The sequence below is a fragment of the Cydia strobilella genome, chromosome 1, assembly GCF_947568885.1.
Source record: "Cydia strobilella chromosome 1, ilCydStro3.1, whole genome shotgun sequence".
Classification (NCBI taxonomy): Eukaryota; Metazoa; Arthropoda; class Insecta; order Lepidoptera; family Tortricidae; genus Cydia; species Cydia strobilella.
The window spans coordinates 10,565,616-10,581,507 of record NC_086041.1 but is presented as its reverse complement, the minus strand read 5'-3'; the positions used below and the strand labels follow the sequence as shown (position 1 = coordinate 10,581,507).

The following is a 15,892-nucleotide window of genomic DNA, read 5'->3' as shown; positions in this document are numbered from 1 at the left end:
AAATAGACACTTTTGTAGGGTCCATTTAACAACCCCTTTAAATATCTGACGCGCTCGAGTAAATATATTTTTTTTCCAAATTTTCTTCCCTTCTGCCTGCCTATGTAAATCGGCAGATTAACAATCCCCTTGTTATCATGGCTATAACCGCGAAAATCGAAGTTCGCAAATTGCCGGCATCTTTCTCAATTACTCTAAACCTCCCCTTCATTGGAGTAAAAGAGAAAGATCCCCGCAATTTGCGAATTTCGGCTTGCGCGGTAGGCCCCCAGAGACATGTTGCGCGACTGACACTACCAATATCTGACGCGCTCGAGTAACTCCACATGGTGGTTTTGTGTACATTTAAAAAAATCTGTAGACGCTCTGCTCGCTAAAAAAGAGAAAATATAATATAACATGTTTTTTCTTCCTGTCATCGTGTCATCTAATCTTTGGATTCCGGTAGGTCTCTACGACGCTCGAGTTACTACACATTTAGCATCATCGCCTCCCCTGCTGTGACCAGTGACCACCTGCGGTCATAAACTACAATTTTGTCAATTCACTGCAAAAATAGTCTACGTCAGTTACCTGAACTGAACTGAAAGCTAACGATCGTCGCTCACTATAAGCCAGTAAAAAGAAGGCGTCCATTGATTTCGTGAGAGGTTTAATGATTATTAGTCTAGTCAAAGGTCTTTGTAGCTTACCATAAGGACGAGATTTGCTTGTATCTTTATACTAATAACCTGTCAGAGCGTCCTTATGCCAAGCGACAAAGTGGAACTTTTTGCTTGGAAATGACACATTTTACTGCATAAAGTGCATGATCGATTGATCGTATTTAGATACTTCTAAAATAACCACGGAAAATAACGAAGTATAAAAATTATCATGAATCGAGGAAATGCGGTCATCTAAAAATTATCGTTAGCGCGATTCAGGATTTCTACTACACAGAACAGCTCCACCTAGCTTGCGATTAATAAATCTAACGAAATATGTACGACTTAAAGCTGGGATAAAATCTTTCAAGATATGTTACAAACAGACCTTGTAAAATAGCTACAATGGTAAAAATAAGAAGTAAAAGAATTTTTTTTAGGAGAATCTGTATTCTTTTTTACACAGCTAAACTTACGGTTAACGCTATTATATTTAATACGAATCTGACTCTTTCACAAGCTATATTACTATAATAAAAATTTCTATCTGTGACAATATTACATATCAATCGTTAAAAAAAATAATGCTAGTCAAATAAGATTATCTGCCACAAAAATTGGAATTTCACCTTAATTCTACAGCCTAATTTATTATTCAATATCTCATATTAGTCTATTACACATGGGTAAGTATAAAGAAATGTATTCCTGGCACCGAGGAAAGTGTTTCGCCATTCACCAAAATGTACATCGAAGCATTTACATTTCTCGGGTGGCCGAAAACATGATGTGATTCGCTTGGCGTACTTATATACAAATGTAAGATTAATTTTATCAGAGTTCATACTGATATTCGAATTATAACTGCCAACTAAAATACCGTTGATTTCATAATTATTCTACTACCAATGAAAACTGTACAGACCGCAAAGAACTTACAGCTACATTGCAACATTGTAAAAAAAGGTTTCTATTGATAAATCATTTTTATTTAAAATTAACCGTCCTTTCAGCAGGCTGATATACAAAGTGATATAAAAAAATATACATTGTGCTTAAAATTACCATCTTTACAACGTTTGGGAGACTGTTTTGAGGCTTGACTTAGTACGTAGTAAATAAAAGGATCGAAACCAAACGCGAGGGAGTTGCATTGCGAATCTAGAAGCCGGCGATAACACTGGTTTGAGAAATCTGTAACAATACAAATATTATAAGTCCAGACTTCGATGAGGGTAAAAACTGCCACTCACTACAGAACAAGGAATATCTACCAACTATGGTTTAGAGTCGGTACCAAGCTAACTTCAGTGTGTTTTTTTATTAATCTTTGATTCATTTCAAATCTCTGATTAGGTGTTTATAATATAAATATAAAAGTAAAATTCGTTAAATTCGCAAACATGACACGAATTATCAATTTTTTGGAGCCTTTTTGTTCTCAACTCAATAAACAAAGACATTGAATATGGAAAATAAAACTTAAACAATTGCTGCGTTGTGCTTTTCTCGTTTATTCTCATTTATTTATGTGCTAATAGTGCCTAATATTAGCACATACGGATCAAGGAATTCAATTTCAGTACCATTTCGTACCTTGTCACAGTTACAATAGTATGAGCTCTAGAGACTTTCATATTGATTTCATATGGTATCGAAATTAATTTCTTTGACCGTACATTACATACATAGTTATTTACACACTTCACCATACTTTACACACACATACTTTAGCTAGTGAGCAGCGCGATGTTGATCTCCTTGACCATCTTGACGCGGTGCAGCATCTTGGCGAGCGCGGCGCGGCTGAGCGGCTGCGTGGAGTACCACACGGGCGAGTCGGGCACGCACGACCGCTCCGGCTGCAAGTAGAACACGTCGTTGCGGGTGCGCACCGACTCCGGGCTGCGGGATACGTGTTTATGTTAGTTTTGACGATAACTACGAGTAGCACCTGTAGTGTTTAATCCAAACCATGAGGGTAAATTAAACTGAGCAGGCACCACAAGGCCGATTTCGTAGATAAACAAAACTATATTACAGGGTTTACCTGGTTTGATTCCAGGATGTTTATGGAGAGATATCTCTAAAATAGGGCTTGTGCCCAAGAGTTTATTTGCAATAAACATTATATCATTGAAAATTCGAGCATCCGTGTGCGCGCAGTGTAGACTGTGCAATATTACTATAGTTTGTCAAAGGACTGTCTCATTTCAAATAGACAGAGAGAATCATACTATCTTTGTCTTACTCTAGTACTAGCACCCAAAAGAAAAGCATGAGTATAGTTTTTTTGGTTCTTGTTTACTGCCAATTTGGTTTGACCAACTATAGATTGTCCTTTGATACATATTTATTTACATCATTCAAAGTTAGATAGTAAAAAAAAAACCGGCCAAGTGCGTACTTTTTAGTATTTGTTGTTAGAGCGGCAACAGAAATACATCATCTGTGAAAATTTCAACTGTAGCTATCACGGTTCATGAGATACAGCCTGGTGACAGACAGACAGACGGACAGCGGAGTCTTAGTAATAGGGTCCCGTTTTACCCTTTGGGTACGGAACCCTAAACATCAAATGATTAAAACATACCATTTGGAAATATAAAATTCGTAAAGTTTGACAGGACACCGAAGAGGATTTTCTTCATTCTCTTGCTGCTCATATACTTTCTTTTTCCTGGAATTCGCTTCTGTAAAAAAAAAAAACAATCCATTTGATGCCTCCTCTACACTATCGCCGATGATTGTTGATAGTATCATCGGCAAGATAATCGTGCAAGCATCCACACGATCGCCTGTAGTAGTTTGTCAACGCAACCACCCGGCGATTCCCTTTGATGTGTGCCCAAAACACCGACAACTCACGGGTCGAGGCGATGACTGACGGGTACTGCCGAGTATGCCCTCTACACTATCGTGCCCGCCAGTCATCGTCTATCGTCGCCGATAGTGTAAAGGAGCCATTAGAGAGACGTTAGTACTCAGTATATCAATGTTTTACTGATTAATAACCAAGAAAGATTTTTTTTAATTAAATACGCGTAAATTAAAAACATGTAATGTCTATTTTTAAATCTTTTGTGCTTACCAAGCGCCGATTGAGGAGGATAAAACCGCAGTAAAACATTCCTAGAGCCAGGTATTTTGGCCTGTCCTGGCTGGTTAGGGTTTCGTTTCCAATGCTTCATTATGTGTGAAAATGATAGCTGCATATGCTCTTCAACAGTCTGGAAAAAAAGTAATTTATAAGAAATGCTAAATATAGAGTATCTTACATAAATAGGAATAACCAATGTCAAATAAAGGAAATAGAATTCCGTAACCCCCCAGGGGAGGATATTTACGACCAGGGGTAAAAAAATGCATATCAAATGCTATGCTGGATATTAGAGGATATAACGATGCCGTAATTCTACTAAAAATGTGTAGTTTGAAAACAGAACAGTCAATATTTCTACGCGTTACTATCTTGAATTTTCCATAAGAAAGATTAAACATATTATTTTACACTTTGGAGTTTCTACTAATATAAACCCGTTAGACACGTAAATATTTCTTGTGGTCGTATGATACTCACAACTAGGTTGAAATGTTTAGTGTTGAAGAACATTAATGTGGAAAGTAGGACATGCGGAGAATGTGCTCCCAACTGCTTGCTTTCCCATAGGTGCTCCTCCTCCACTCGCGTTACTATGTACTCTGTCAAAGAAAGAAAACCGGTCAAGTGAGTCCAAGTGTGCAAGGATTACTTTTTATACTACAAAAAAACGTATGTTTGTCTAATTAAACGTAGCAAATAAAATATTGCTTAAACTTACGCGAGTCATTATATAAGACTGAGAATTTCTTGGCGACTTCGTCCAAACAGTCCGTGAACTTTTCATAGTACGGGTCCGTAAATATGTTGTCTATCCTACCATTTTCAAATAGATATTGTTGTATACCTGAAAACCAAATAAATGATTAGCATTCAATATTTATGTCTAACGTGCCCCATTGCTGGGAAAAGGACTCCTTTCCCTTTAGTCCCTATCTCCCTATCAACGGCGTCGAAATCATCTTACAAATAAAAAAAACCCGGCCAAGTGAACCAATTCGGTTATTTAATGAAGAAAGTTCCTTCTCCTAATTGTGATGAATGTGATGTAGTAGAAGACGTGTACCATGTTATAATGGAATGTGTCCGGAATGAAGCTGCTCGGATACAACGGGCTTTGATGTTGGGGGCTGCAATAGCGTTCTGGCTGCTCCTCTGTCAGACTCCGCCATGGCGCTACTGCAGCTTGTACGAAAGGCTATTGTTAATAGAATAAGTTAACTGTAAGAACATTGTATTGTTGTCTTCTATGTAGCGACATGTTCACCTCGGTGACAAGCTCTTAAATAAAGAGAAAAAAAAAAGTTTGACACTTCGGTGACGTGGCGTCTGGATGACAGCTTTTGTGTTTGACACGGCGTCGAAAAGGTTAAATATTTATTTTATTCTGTTTTTAGTATTCGTTGTTATAGCGGCAACAGAAATACATCATCTGTGAAAATTTCAACTGTCTAGCTATCACGGTTCACGAGACACACAGTATAGCCTGGTGACAGACAGACAGACGGACAGTGGAGTCTTAGTAATAGTGTTCCGTTTTTACTTGGGTACGAAACCCTAAATTATATTAGTTGCCATTATAAAATAATAAAAATGGTACTCCAACACTAATAGCTTATATTACCACGCCACGGCCACAGTAGGTATAATAAAGAGTACTACCGTCACGGCATTTGATAGGATTATAGGATAGAAATAACTTTTATAAATCTATCTATACAAGATATATGGAACTGCGTCAGTTTTAATTTAACGTTACGCATCACCACTAGACCAGTTAAAAACACACATTTTCGTTAAAAATGTTACTTACCTAGAACCAAATAATAAATAGTGTCTGGGGCGTATTCGCTGCCATTCGGTTTCCGCACCTCCTTGACGAACAGACAGAGCGAGTAGTTGAGCTCGTCGGCGGTCAGCTGGAGGATCTCAGACTTGAACGGCTTCCGACGTATCGAGCTCTTCTCGATCTCGGCGTTCTTTGTCATGACCCATTGCTTCCACGCGTTCACGCCGAATGTGTACTGGAATAAGTTGATTTGTTTTGTTACAAATACAGTAGGCGCTCGGTAATGCGGCAGTTTACACAGCCGAACGCCAGATTACAGAGCGGTTGCATTGTTCGGTGGTGTCGTCTTTGTTTTCGTGCTTTTATTTTCCATACATATTCGCTAACCCGGCAGATTCGACTATCCGGCAAAGGGGGAAAAACGGGTGCCGCATTACCGAGCGCCTACTGTATAGACAAAAACAGAACGATAAAACGTAATTTTATGTGAAGTTGAGTATAATATATATTAATTATTAAAAAAGATTACCTATTTCACCTATTCAAATAATCCAAATCTCATATTTATTTTGCAAAAAGCTAGAATAAAGGGATAAATTATTAATATTTCAGTGTAGGTTTTCGCACAACATAGTTATCGTCTTGTAAGAACTACCTGACTGTCCAACCCGAGTGTAATAAATTTTGGTAGCTTAGAGGGCCTACCGCGAACATTGAAATTTCGTACCTTGAGACACATGTTGGCGTCGGGTTTCTCGGCGGGCTCGCGGGGCGGCTCGGGCGGCGGCGGCTGCGGCTCGGCGCGGCGCCGCTTGCTGGCGCGCGTGGGCGGGCGCGCGGCGGCGGCGGCGGCCACCGGCGGCGCGCGCTTGCGGGGCGCCGCCGCACTGGCGCGCAGCGCCGCCACCGCGCGCTGCTGCTCCAGCACCATCATGTGGTGGTGGTGCATCGGCTCGCCCTCTAGACCTATACGACATACGACACGTTTCACGACCCTCATCATTATTTCCTATTATAACAAGTACGTCCGAGTTTAAATCGACAATGTACGTCCGATCTTAAAGTTGCCCAGCCCCTATATGAATAGATTCAATGATTCATACTCATATCATAAGTATTACTCTACTAGATCGCCGATGACGATTTTGGCCATCGCAACAATAGATAGTCCATGGGCCGTAGCCGGATGACAATGATGATGTTTATACATACGACGAATAATCACGTCATTATTTCCATACATTTATTCAAGTCTTGATTTTCGTTTTCTATAAACGGTAGGCCACCTTACCACCTATAGCCGCCATCTGCTCTCTACGCATTGTTGCCAAACTTCGTCACTTACCAGGCATGCCAGGGTGCGAGCTCGGCGTGATAGTATTGGCTGTCATGGCAGACTCGAGGTCGACAGGCTGGTCCTCGTACTCGGTGGCCATTTTTAAAGCCATCTGCAGCATATCCTCGCCGAATGCGTTGTTGCCGTCCATTCCGGCCACTGGGCTGAAGCCTTCCTCTGCTGAAAAAGACAAAGAGTTGAAGCATAAGCTTACACGCGATAGTCCCGGTATATTTATTTATAATGTATAAATATTGCGCTACTTTCATGTACATAAGCTTAAATTGTTCATAAAACATGGGGTGGCATCAAGTGTTTGTGGTTTTCTCCGAAAATTGTAGTGTGTAACTAAAAAGTTATATAAATGCTACTTACTCTTTGAAGGTACTGAAAGGTTATCATTATCCAATTAACTAAGGAGGTATATATATATATATATTAGACTTACAGTTTAAACTATTATTCACTTAATAATGTCCAGGACATTTAGAAAGGTTATTAAAACAACAATTCAAAACCAGCGGCAGTAGCATGGTCGCGTTTTTATCGCCTTTCGTTACATGCAGCACTTTCGCACTTACAAACTTGTTAGAACGTGACAGGCATGGTGACAGGCGATAAAAACGCGACCATGCTACCGCCGCAGGGTTAGGGAGATAAAATGATAAATAAACGCATACAGATAGGAAAACTTTCTCACCGTTATCATCATCAGTATCAGAGTCACTCTGATCCTTTTTCTTGTCGCCGGCGACCATCTCGGCCATCATCAGCAGCTCCGCCTCGAACGGATCCGTCGGCATCTTGTCATGGATCTTGTTGATCTCCTTCATGATCCCCTTCGCAGAGTTCCGAGTCGTCGGTATGAACACCGGGGTCGGGATCGGTATCGGAATCGGCACCGGGACAGGGAACGGCAGCGACCACATGGCGCAAGGAACGGGGACGTATATAGGTACCGGGACCGGTATGAGGACGCGCCGCTCCAAGCTCGGGTCGGTCTGGCATTCTTTAGTGCACGGATGCGGACGGCAAGAGACTCCCTTAGAAATCATCATCGGCTTCGACATAGTCGCCTTATTGGCTACTTCTCTGGGAGGCAAAGTTTTGACTATGACGTGATTGTATATTTTAGGGGGCGGGGGTGGCGGAGGTGTGGGGGGTTTGGGAGGGGGCGGAGGAGTCTTGGGGGCGGCCGGGGGTTCAGGTTCGGGGGGAGGGGGTGCGGGAGGCTGGACCTGCAGCCGCTTGGACTTGGCGCGCGTCATGGAGGTCATGGCCGGCAGCAGCGGCGGCGGCGCGGCCAGCGACTGCACGTTGGAGATCACCGGCAGGCCCGACGACCGCGTCTGCGTCTTCGCCACGGCTGGAGACACAAATAGTAATCTAACGTATCAACTCAATTAGAAATGTGAAAGTGTTCAGTGTAAAAATGCGGGTGCAAAAACCTACATTTACCGTTGTTTTTATGGCCTGTGCCAGAGTACGTCCGCCGGGGGACGCCCGTGGGCACCGCCTTCTGTTGGTCCATCGATTCTCCCGGCACTAGAGGCGGCGTATGTTTTGAGTATTGACCCTAGAAAAAAAGATATCATGAGATGGGAATTAGGTTTTAGTTGCAAATTTTTTAAATTGATTTGGTAATTTTGTGAAGCTACGTGATATTAAAATCTAAATACGTCTTTTACCTGGAATGCCATGACGCATTGGTATGTGCAGAAGTTCCTAACTGTTGCATCCGACATCGTCAAATGGTATTGTGCCAGAGACGTTCGCTTGCACATATCACATTTTATTCTGAAAAGAAAACATCCCTTTACCGAGTCCTACTTCATAATATGAAAGATATTTTGAGAATTTTTTTATATACCATGTTGTATTGGTACAGTCAAGGTTTTAAGTATCTTTGCCGGTGCAAATATTTAATACCTTGACTGTACCAGTTTTAATAACAAAACTTTGGCTGTACCAGTGTGATAGGATCAAAAAATTTATATTTTTACTGCTCACCTTCTTGACGACACTGCGTTCACGGAGACCTGGTAGAGATTCAAGCAGTTGAGCGAGCACATCATTACGACCTGCCCCGAGATCTGCACTCGTCGTATCATGTCGAAGTTGTATTTCTTCACTTTGCACCAGTTGCACGGCACGATGTGTCGGGAGTTGCTGATGTACACGTTCATGCAGGACTTGGAGCAGAAGCAGTCGGGGGATTGGGTTTCATAGATGGTGAAGCAGTTTAAGGTTTTGCGCTCGAAGTATTTTTTGCACCATCGGCATTGGTCTGAGGAATAGGCAACCAATTATTTTTTCAGCTTAATGTAACTATTTCAAGTTCAAGAATCATGAACACATATTTATACTAGGTTTTTTCTACAAAACTATTTTATCAAGACTAAATGCAAATTACCTGGAAATATGTTATTGACGAATTTGAAAGCGGCAAAACATGGATCGGAGCAAAGCCTTTGTACGATATTCTCACTCACTTCGACCTCTATTGTCGTCCCTTTCTCCAGAGAGCAGACGGCGCACTTTGCCCACACCGGCTGCGGCAGCGGGCTCTTGCTCATCTGATCAAACTTCTCCATACAGGTCTGAGTACAAAAGTCTTTGAACTGGCCCTTGTCTCCTACAGGCGCTAGGAAGCCTTGGTGACCGACCGATATATCTCTTTGACAATAGCAACATATCTTCAACCCCTTTTTGAACTCTTCCAAGCATCCAGAATTACAGAACTGTCGGATGTCATACCCGAATCTTACACAGTATTTTCCTAAACTAGTGTGCGTAACCGTGTTTTTGCAGTTGGCGCAACGCGCCCCTATCTTGTTCTGATACCTTCCTAGACACACCTCATTGCAGAAGTCCATGGTTTCCCACGTCAGAGTTTTATCACTTTCTAGGTCTAGTTGTAGATTGCACTGAAAGCATTTCCTGATAAATGTCCTTTCTCTCTCTTCCCTGGCTGCCTGCACCATGGCCGGAGTCTTGGGCTGTAGTTTGTACGCCTCATCCAGATATTTGTCTGTTGCATTGCTTATCACTTTTAATTTGAGGAGTGGTGGATTTGATACACTTGCCGCTTGCGCAGCCGCTTTGCGAGTGACTCGTTTCTTCTTTATGTGGAATCTGCCATTTTCTCTACTATTCAATTCCTTGATGCAGGTTTGTTCGCACACGGCAACGTGCTCGCCGTACAGTTTGAATGCGTAAGCGCATGGTTTGGTTTCTTTGCAGACTAGACACTCCGCTTCCGTCGGGGTTACTTCATCAATGGCCATCCTCCGGCGTTTGAAAACATATTTCTCCTTTTCATCTGCCATCATACTGTGTAAACAGGTAAGAGAGCAGTAATTTGTGTCTTCGCCGTCGTAGTTGTAATAGAAGTAGCAGAGTTTACTTTCCTCGCATTCTGAGCAGGTGAGTGTTTTGGGCGTTATTTCCTCCACGGTGAACTTCTTGGAACAGACATTGTACTGGCCGGGGTGTTCCTCCTGGAAGGCGGTGAGACAGGCATCGGTACAAATGTACTTGTAGTCTCCATCCTTGTCGACGTACCGGTAGGTGCAGGGCTTACTTTCGGCGCACTGCACGCAGGTGCCGTCGAATTGACTAATTTCCTGAATGTTGTTGGGAACTAAGTTCTCTTCATCGGCTTCGACCGCCTCTTCATGTTCGTTTTCATTTTCTTTATCTGTAAAATCACAACGAAAATGATAATTACCTAGCATTCCCTGGAGATTAATGCTGCGGGTGATAATAGTGTTTCTACAGTAGTTTAACCCTTAAATGCATAATGATGTATATATGCATCGTATATTTGATGGTCCGTGGCTCAATATGCAGCTATCCAAAATCACATTTATTACTTTTATACAGCATGACACATCTATTTCAATTTATTAAAAAGTTATACAAAAAATCATGCATTTAAGGGTTAAAGGTACATAATTCCATACATTATTCAAGTTTGGATTGGCGTTTTCAATCAACGATTGTCACCTTGGCTAGGCCCCCAGCAGTCATGAAATAAAAGAGAATGTTTACCGCCGGCGTGGTCGTCCGTGGCAGCGTCCGCAAGAGCGGGCGCGTCGCTCGCGGACTCCGATGGCGCCTCTGCATCTTCGTCCGCATCGTTTTCCGCGTCATGCTCCGTCTTGGGCACTGTCTCTGCTTCAGCAGCTGTTGAGACAAAAGTTTATCATAAGTATCAGTACTCAACGTAAGGTAACAAAGAATAACAATATTAATGTCGTGGCCAGATCATAGATTTTAATGATTCCATGAAATGCCATTTTAGAATTGATCACTTCATGATTTAGTTAGATTTATGTTTGACTTTTTTATGATGTGGCCCACTGGTCCACATCCATTCTACTACACCACAATATCTGTTCAGTAGTAGTAGTAACTCTTTAATGTACAAAAAAAAACAGGAATGAGAGGAGTTTATCGCCAACATACAGACAAACACACCCTGCTTTGTTTGAAAATAAATGTATGATGTAAAATTGTATAAGCAAAACACAAACCTTCAGCTTGTTTTCTCTTCTCAGCCAACACCTTTTCTGCTTCTGCCTTGTCAGCTTCTGAGATCTCCCGCTCAGTGTCAGGTAGCAGCATAATTTCCTCATCAGCTCCAGGTTCCTCTGCTAATTCGGAAACACTTCCGGTATCATCTAAGGGTGTTTCTTCTGTGAGGAAAATTTGCCAAATTTTAGAAATAAAAATGTGACAGTATTAATCTCTAGACAAACTTCTGTTTCAGGGTGGTAATCCACCTGTCCAATGTCATTGCCTCTCACGCTCTAATTAAGCAAAATGTGGGACACAATACACATTGGACAAGTGGAATAACGCCCTTAGTTATAAACTAGCGACCCGCCCCGGCTTCGCACGGGTAGTCCAACAAATTTACACAAAACCTTAACAAATTATATACCTAAACCTTCCTCAAGATCACTCTATTGATAGGTGAAAACCGCATGAAAATTAGTTAGTAGTTTTTGAGTTTATCGCGAACATACAGACAGACAGACGCAGGGGACTCTGTTTTATAATATGTAGTGATGTGATTGCAAAACGAATTAAATTTAAAGTGTTAAAGTGAAATTCCATAGTGAATGAGACCAGATACTTAACAGAAAGAAGTGTAACAACAGTAGCCTATGCTAATTATCAATTATCTTCAGTCATAATTGACCAGTTCTTGCATTCCTTATTCATCTCCTATATTGAAAGAATAATAATTTAAGTTTGTTTATGACTTTCAAGTTGAGTTATAAATATTACATGTTATTAAATGATAAGTGTTTAGTTTACCAGTGTGATCATCATCATGTGCTACAACACTGTCCGCATTATGGTCATCATCATCATCATCCAAGTTGACTACCCCGCTTGGTTTAGCTGTGGACGTTTCTGTAGTGCTGTCACTTTTGTCCTTCAGTAGCGCATCAAAAGGGTCCAACGCCTGGAGAAAAAAATGGGAAGTGACCAATATATAAATGATATAGATTCTTTATTAAAATATTACACCAGCACAAAATTTCAGGAGGTTGAAAATGGCCTCAATGGCTTTCACAACAGGATGGTATGGCATTGCCTTTGTTTTGCTAGCCTTTTGAATTTCATCTCAGTATGTTTGAATTTAGTATAATTAGGTATTTACCTGCGTATGGTCTTCCTGAGGCTCATCCTGAACATTAGGTGCTGTCTCAAACTCAGGTTTACCCACATCATCTTCCTTTTTCTCCACATGGCTTGTCTCCTGATCATCTTCCTCACTTGCTCTCATAGCAGTGGCTTCTGAATCTTGGCTAGCATCTGGGAGCTCCAAGCTGGTTTCCTGGACTGATTCTTGTGTGGACTCCTGAGTAGACTCTTGTGTAGAGTCTTGGCTGTTTGATTCTTCTGGATTTTCTATTTTCTGTGGTGGACCATCTACTGTTTCTGCACTTTCTGCATCTTCTAATTTTATTTCTGGAATAGTAAGATATTCTGTGAGAAATAAGGGTATATTGGGAAAATAAAGACATATAAACCTATTTACTAAGGCACGGGGGCCATTCAACAAGGCATAGCAAGAGGCATAGAGGCAAGGGGAGGGGGGGGGGGGGGGCATGGTTAAGCTAATTTCTGCAGCAAGTGTTTACTGAAAATTATGGGTAATCATAACTTTACCTTAACATCTATTTTATTTTACTTTTTCTCCATGACTTTTATTAACTTCCATCTTTTTATTAACTATCCAAATATATTATTTACAAATATAGATATTAAAATTTATTTATTTAATCTTTATCACACAAAAGGCGGACTTAATGCTATGAGGCATTCTCTACCAGTCAACCTTTGGGCAAAGCAGGGAAATAGTAAAAAAAAATACAGCAGAGGAATAATAGTACAGTAGGTAAAATGATAGTTTCTTCATCTTTTGTGCTCCAAGGCTCGTCATTTAATACAGTTTCATTGTCTCTAATTCATTGAATAAATCTATATTTTTTGTAGAAAATTGGTACAAAAACCACAGTAATTTTTGAATCTGAATATTCTTATTGCTATTATTATGTGGCATTTTCATCAAAAAAAAATTTGCCTTTCTTAAATGCAATGCCAACAAATCATTCTTAGTTGGTAACATTGTTGCTTTTTTATTTTCTTAATCTTATTAGACTGTTGCTAACAAGGATAGCATAGATTGTAGTTTTAAGTATATGATATGATGTGATGAACTTCATATATAATGATTATTCATTTTAGTTACATTTTATATGAAAATGCATACCATTTTGCTTAGTTGTCTCATCCTCTGTTGCCTCTGCAGCAGGTTCGTCAGTATTCTCCACATTATTCACCTTATCATTATCACTAACACTTTCACTCTCATGTTCCACATGGTTCTGGAGCTGACTATCGCCATCCTTATCACTAACTGGATCATTCACAGAATCACCATTACTGTCAGTAGCTTTGCCTACATCACTAACTTCTGCTTTATCACTGTTATTGGTATCGGCATCTTTGTTATCACTTTCTTGCGATTCTTCAGACTTTTTGGGATGTGTCTCATCTTCTGCAGAGATCTTGTCCCCAGATGCTTCACTCACAGCCTCCATAGAGTTTTCAGGAATGCTTTCTTTCTCTTCCATGTTACCAACAATCTAGTTGGATTTAGGTCAATTAGAGAGTCGAATACATCTGAAAATGAACAAAATGCATATTTTAAAATGCCTTAATGGTAAGACGCCGCACCCGGCGGCAAGTTTCTAGGTTAGAATGCAATTGGGCTGGCGGTAAAGAAAATTAAATAAGAGGGAATACACCTTATATCAGCTTATTGCTGTGCAAATTGACAAGCTTGCCCAATAGAATAAGATTTTTGGGCACGGTCATTTCAATTACAGCGGTAATTACAAGTCAAATGACGCCAATCCCAACCAAAGCCATATTAGCCCGCGCTTATTCTCTTTTTGGCTTTTTAAGCTAACAGTGGAGACTGTAGGCCTAAAAATACAATCATCTTGTTATCGAACTATAACTGAACTTGAATGCTGAAGTATTTGTCTAATAACTACTAGGATGTCGCGGCAAGTTTCTTTGTAACAAGTGAAAAAAACGGCAGGACAGGTAAATTATTTTGGCGAGACATTAAGCGACAGTGCCAACTATTGAACTTTTAGGATAAAATACATATTTTTCGTTATACAACCTATTCAATATGTAAATACAACTTGCCTGTATTATTATTTCACACAAAATTCCTTGAAAGCACAACAAACGACACCATTTTGGAATCGACTTGCATGCGATTTGTTGCGGATGTGTATACCGCACTAACTATATTTTATTATCTTAACAATTACTGTTAAGACAAAACGTGATAAAAAGATGTGTTAAATAAATTTAAAAACATTTTTTTTAATGTAATATTTGCAACATTTTCCTACAAAGAGCAGATTAAATAAAAAGTAATCAATGCAGAGCCTAAATAATATCTTTATGTTGGTAGTAAGTGACGCTTCCATACAACTGAATCAGTTTGAGTTAAAGTTAATAACGCCTAAATGTATTAAGGTTATAACACACCATCGCACCGCACCGCGACCTTGGACCAGTTCCATAGACAATTGTCTATTTTTCATAGACAAACATGAAAATATGGGGTACTTGGCAACACTGGCGCACGTGTGTGGCAGTCTGAAAAGTTCATCACACACCATCGCACCGCACCAAGGTCATTGTGCGACGCACCCATAAGTAAGAGCGAGAAAGCGATATCTCTTTCTTGCTCTTACTTATGGGTGCGTCGCACAATAACCTTGGTGCGGTGCGATGGTGTGTTATGGCCTTAAGGTAGAATCCAGTAGGATCGCACCGTTTTGACGGTTCGGTGCGATAGTATGATAATAGTATTATTTATTCTGTGGCGATAGTGTGGAAGCCCACGCCAGTACTACCTATTCCTGGAACTGCTCCAAGGTCGCGGTGCGGTGCGATGGTGTGTAAAGGCCATAACACACCATCGCACCGCATCAAGGTTATTGTGCGACGTACCCATAAGTGTGGGCGAGAAAGAGATATCGCTTTCTCGCTCTTACTTATGTGTGGGCCGCACAATGACCTTGGTGCGGTGCGATAATGTGTTACGGCCTTTACGGCCTTTAATGCAAAAATGTAAAGTTGGGACACACAAACCGTGAAAGTCAACCGTGTCCAGTTTCAGTCCAGTGAAGGCCCCACTGCCCCAGTACACAGTGGCTAACGATAGGCTATGCCAAGCCACTGCTATAGGCGACTGTGTGAATATCAGCACATGCCACGCTACGCCACGATTCCTTTGAAGTGTCAAAAAAACCGACAACTTCCCGATTGCGCACCACGATAGACCAATTTTCCGCAATTGTATACCATTGCCCCTTGTACACAATGGCGATGGCTTGTCATGGACCATCCTTGACCATTGTGTACTGGGCCCTTAAGATCAGTCTACAATTCTGTATTATGTAGTTGCT

General features: G+C 40.8%; 1 protein-coding gene across 4 annotated transcripts; it reads right to left on the bottom strand.

Moving 5' to 3' along the window:
* Window positions 1-1,158: 1,158 nt before the first annotated feature.
* Window positions 1,159-14,815, bottom strand: LOC134740961 (zinc finger MYM-type protein 3). 4 transcript variants are annotated; one of them, XM_063673649.1, is made up of 20 exons: window positions 14,616-14,815; window positions 13,666-14,078; window positions 12,550-12,860; window positions 12,201-12,351; window positions 11,411-11,572; window positions 10,926-11,060; window positions 9,286-10,572; window positions 8,883-9,159; window positions 8,561-8,669; window positions 8,325-8,448; window positions 7,573-8,238; window positions 6,882-7,049; window positions 6,264-6,502; window positions 5,561-5,771; window positions 4,469-4,594; window positions 4,228-4,349; window positions 3,739-3,877; window positions 3,241-3,340; window positions 2,377-2,552; window positions 1,159-1,841 (listed from the first exon to the last, which is right to left on the bottom strand). In XM_063673649.1, the coding sequence occupies exons 2-19, from the start codon at window positions 14,027-14,029 to the stop codon at window positions 2,378-2,380; spliced, it is 4,866 nt and encodes a 1,621-aa protein (XP_063529719.1). In that variant the 5' UTR covers window positions 14,030-14,078; window positions 14,616-14,815; the 3' UTR covers window positions 1,159-1,841; window position 2,377. The 4 variants fall into 4 exon arrangements, with proteins under 4 accessions (XP_063529719.1, XP_063529737.1, XP_063529711.1 ...); XM_063673667.1 differs by having other exon boundaries at window positions 8,331-8,448; XM_063673641.1 differs by having other exon boundaries at window positions 6,882-7,052; window positions 14,616-14,814.
* Between the last annotated feature and the right edge of the window lie 1,077 nt (window positions 14,816-15,892).

What these genes read in the sequence shown, in the direction of transcription:
- LOC134740961 (XM_063673641.1), bottom strand. Translation starts at nt 14,029, where the DNA reads ATGGAAGAGAAAGAAAGCATTCCTGAAAACTCTATGGAGGCTGTGAGT. An exon ending in AATGCGTCATGGCATTCCAG is followed by an intron (nt 8,449 to 8,560) that starts GTAAAAGACGTA and finishes CTTTTTTTCTAG; the next exon opens with GGTCAATACTCAAAACATAC. An exon ending in CTCGCACCCTGGCATGCCTG is followed by an intron (nt 6,503 to 6,881) that starts GTAAGTGACGAA and finishes TATGTCGTATAG; the next exon opens with GTCTAGAGGGCGAGCCGATG.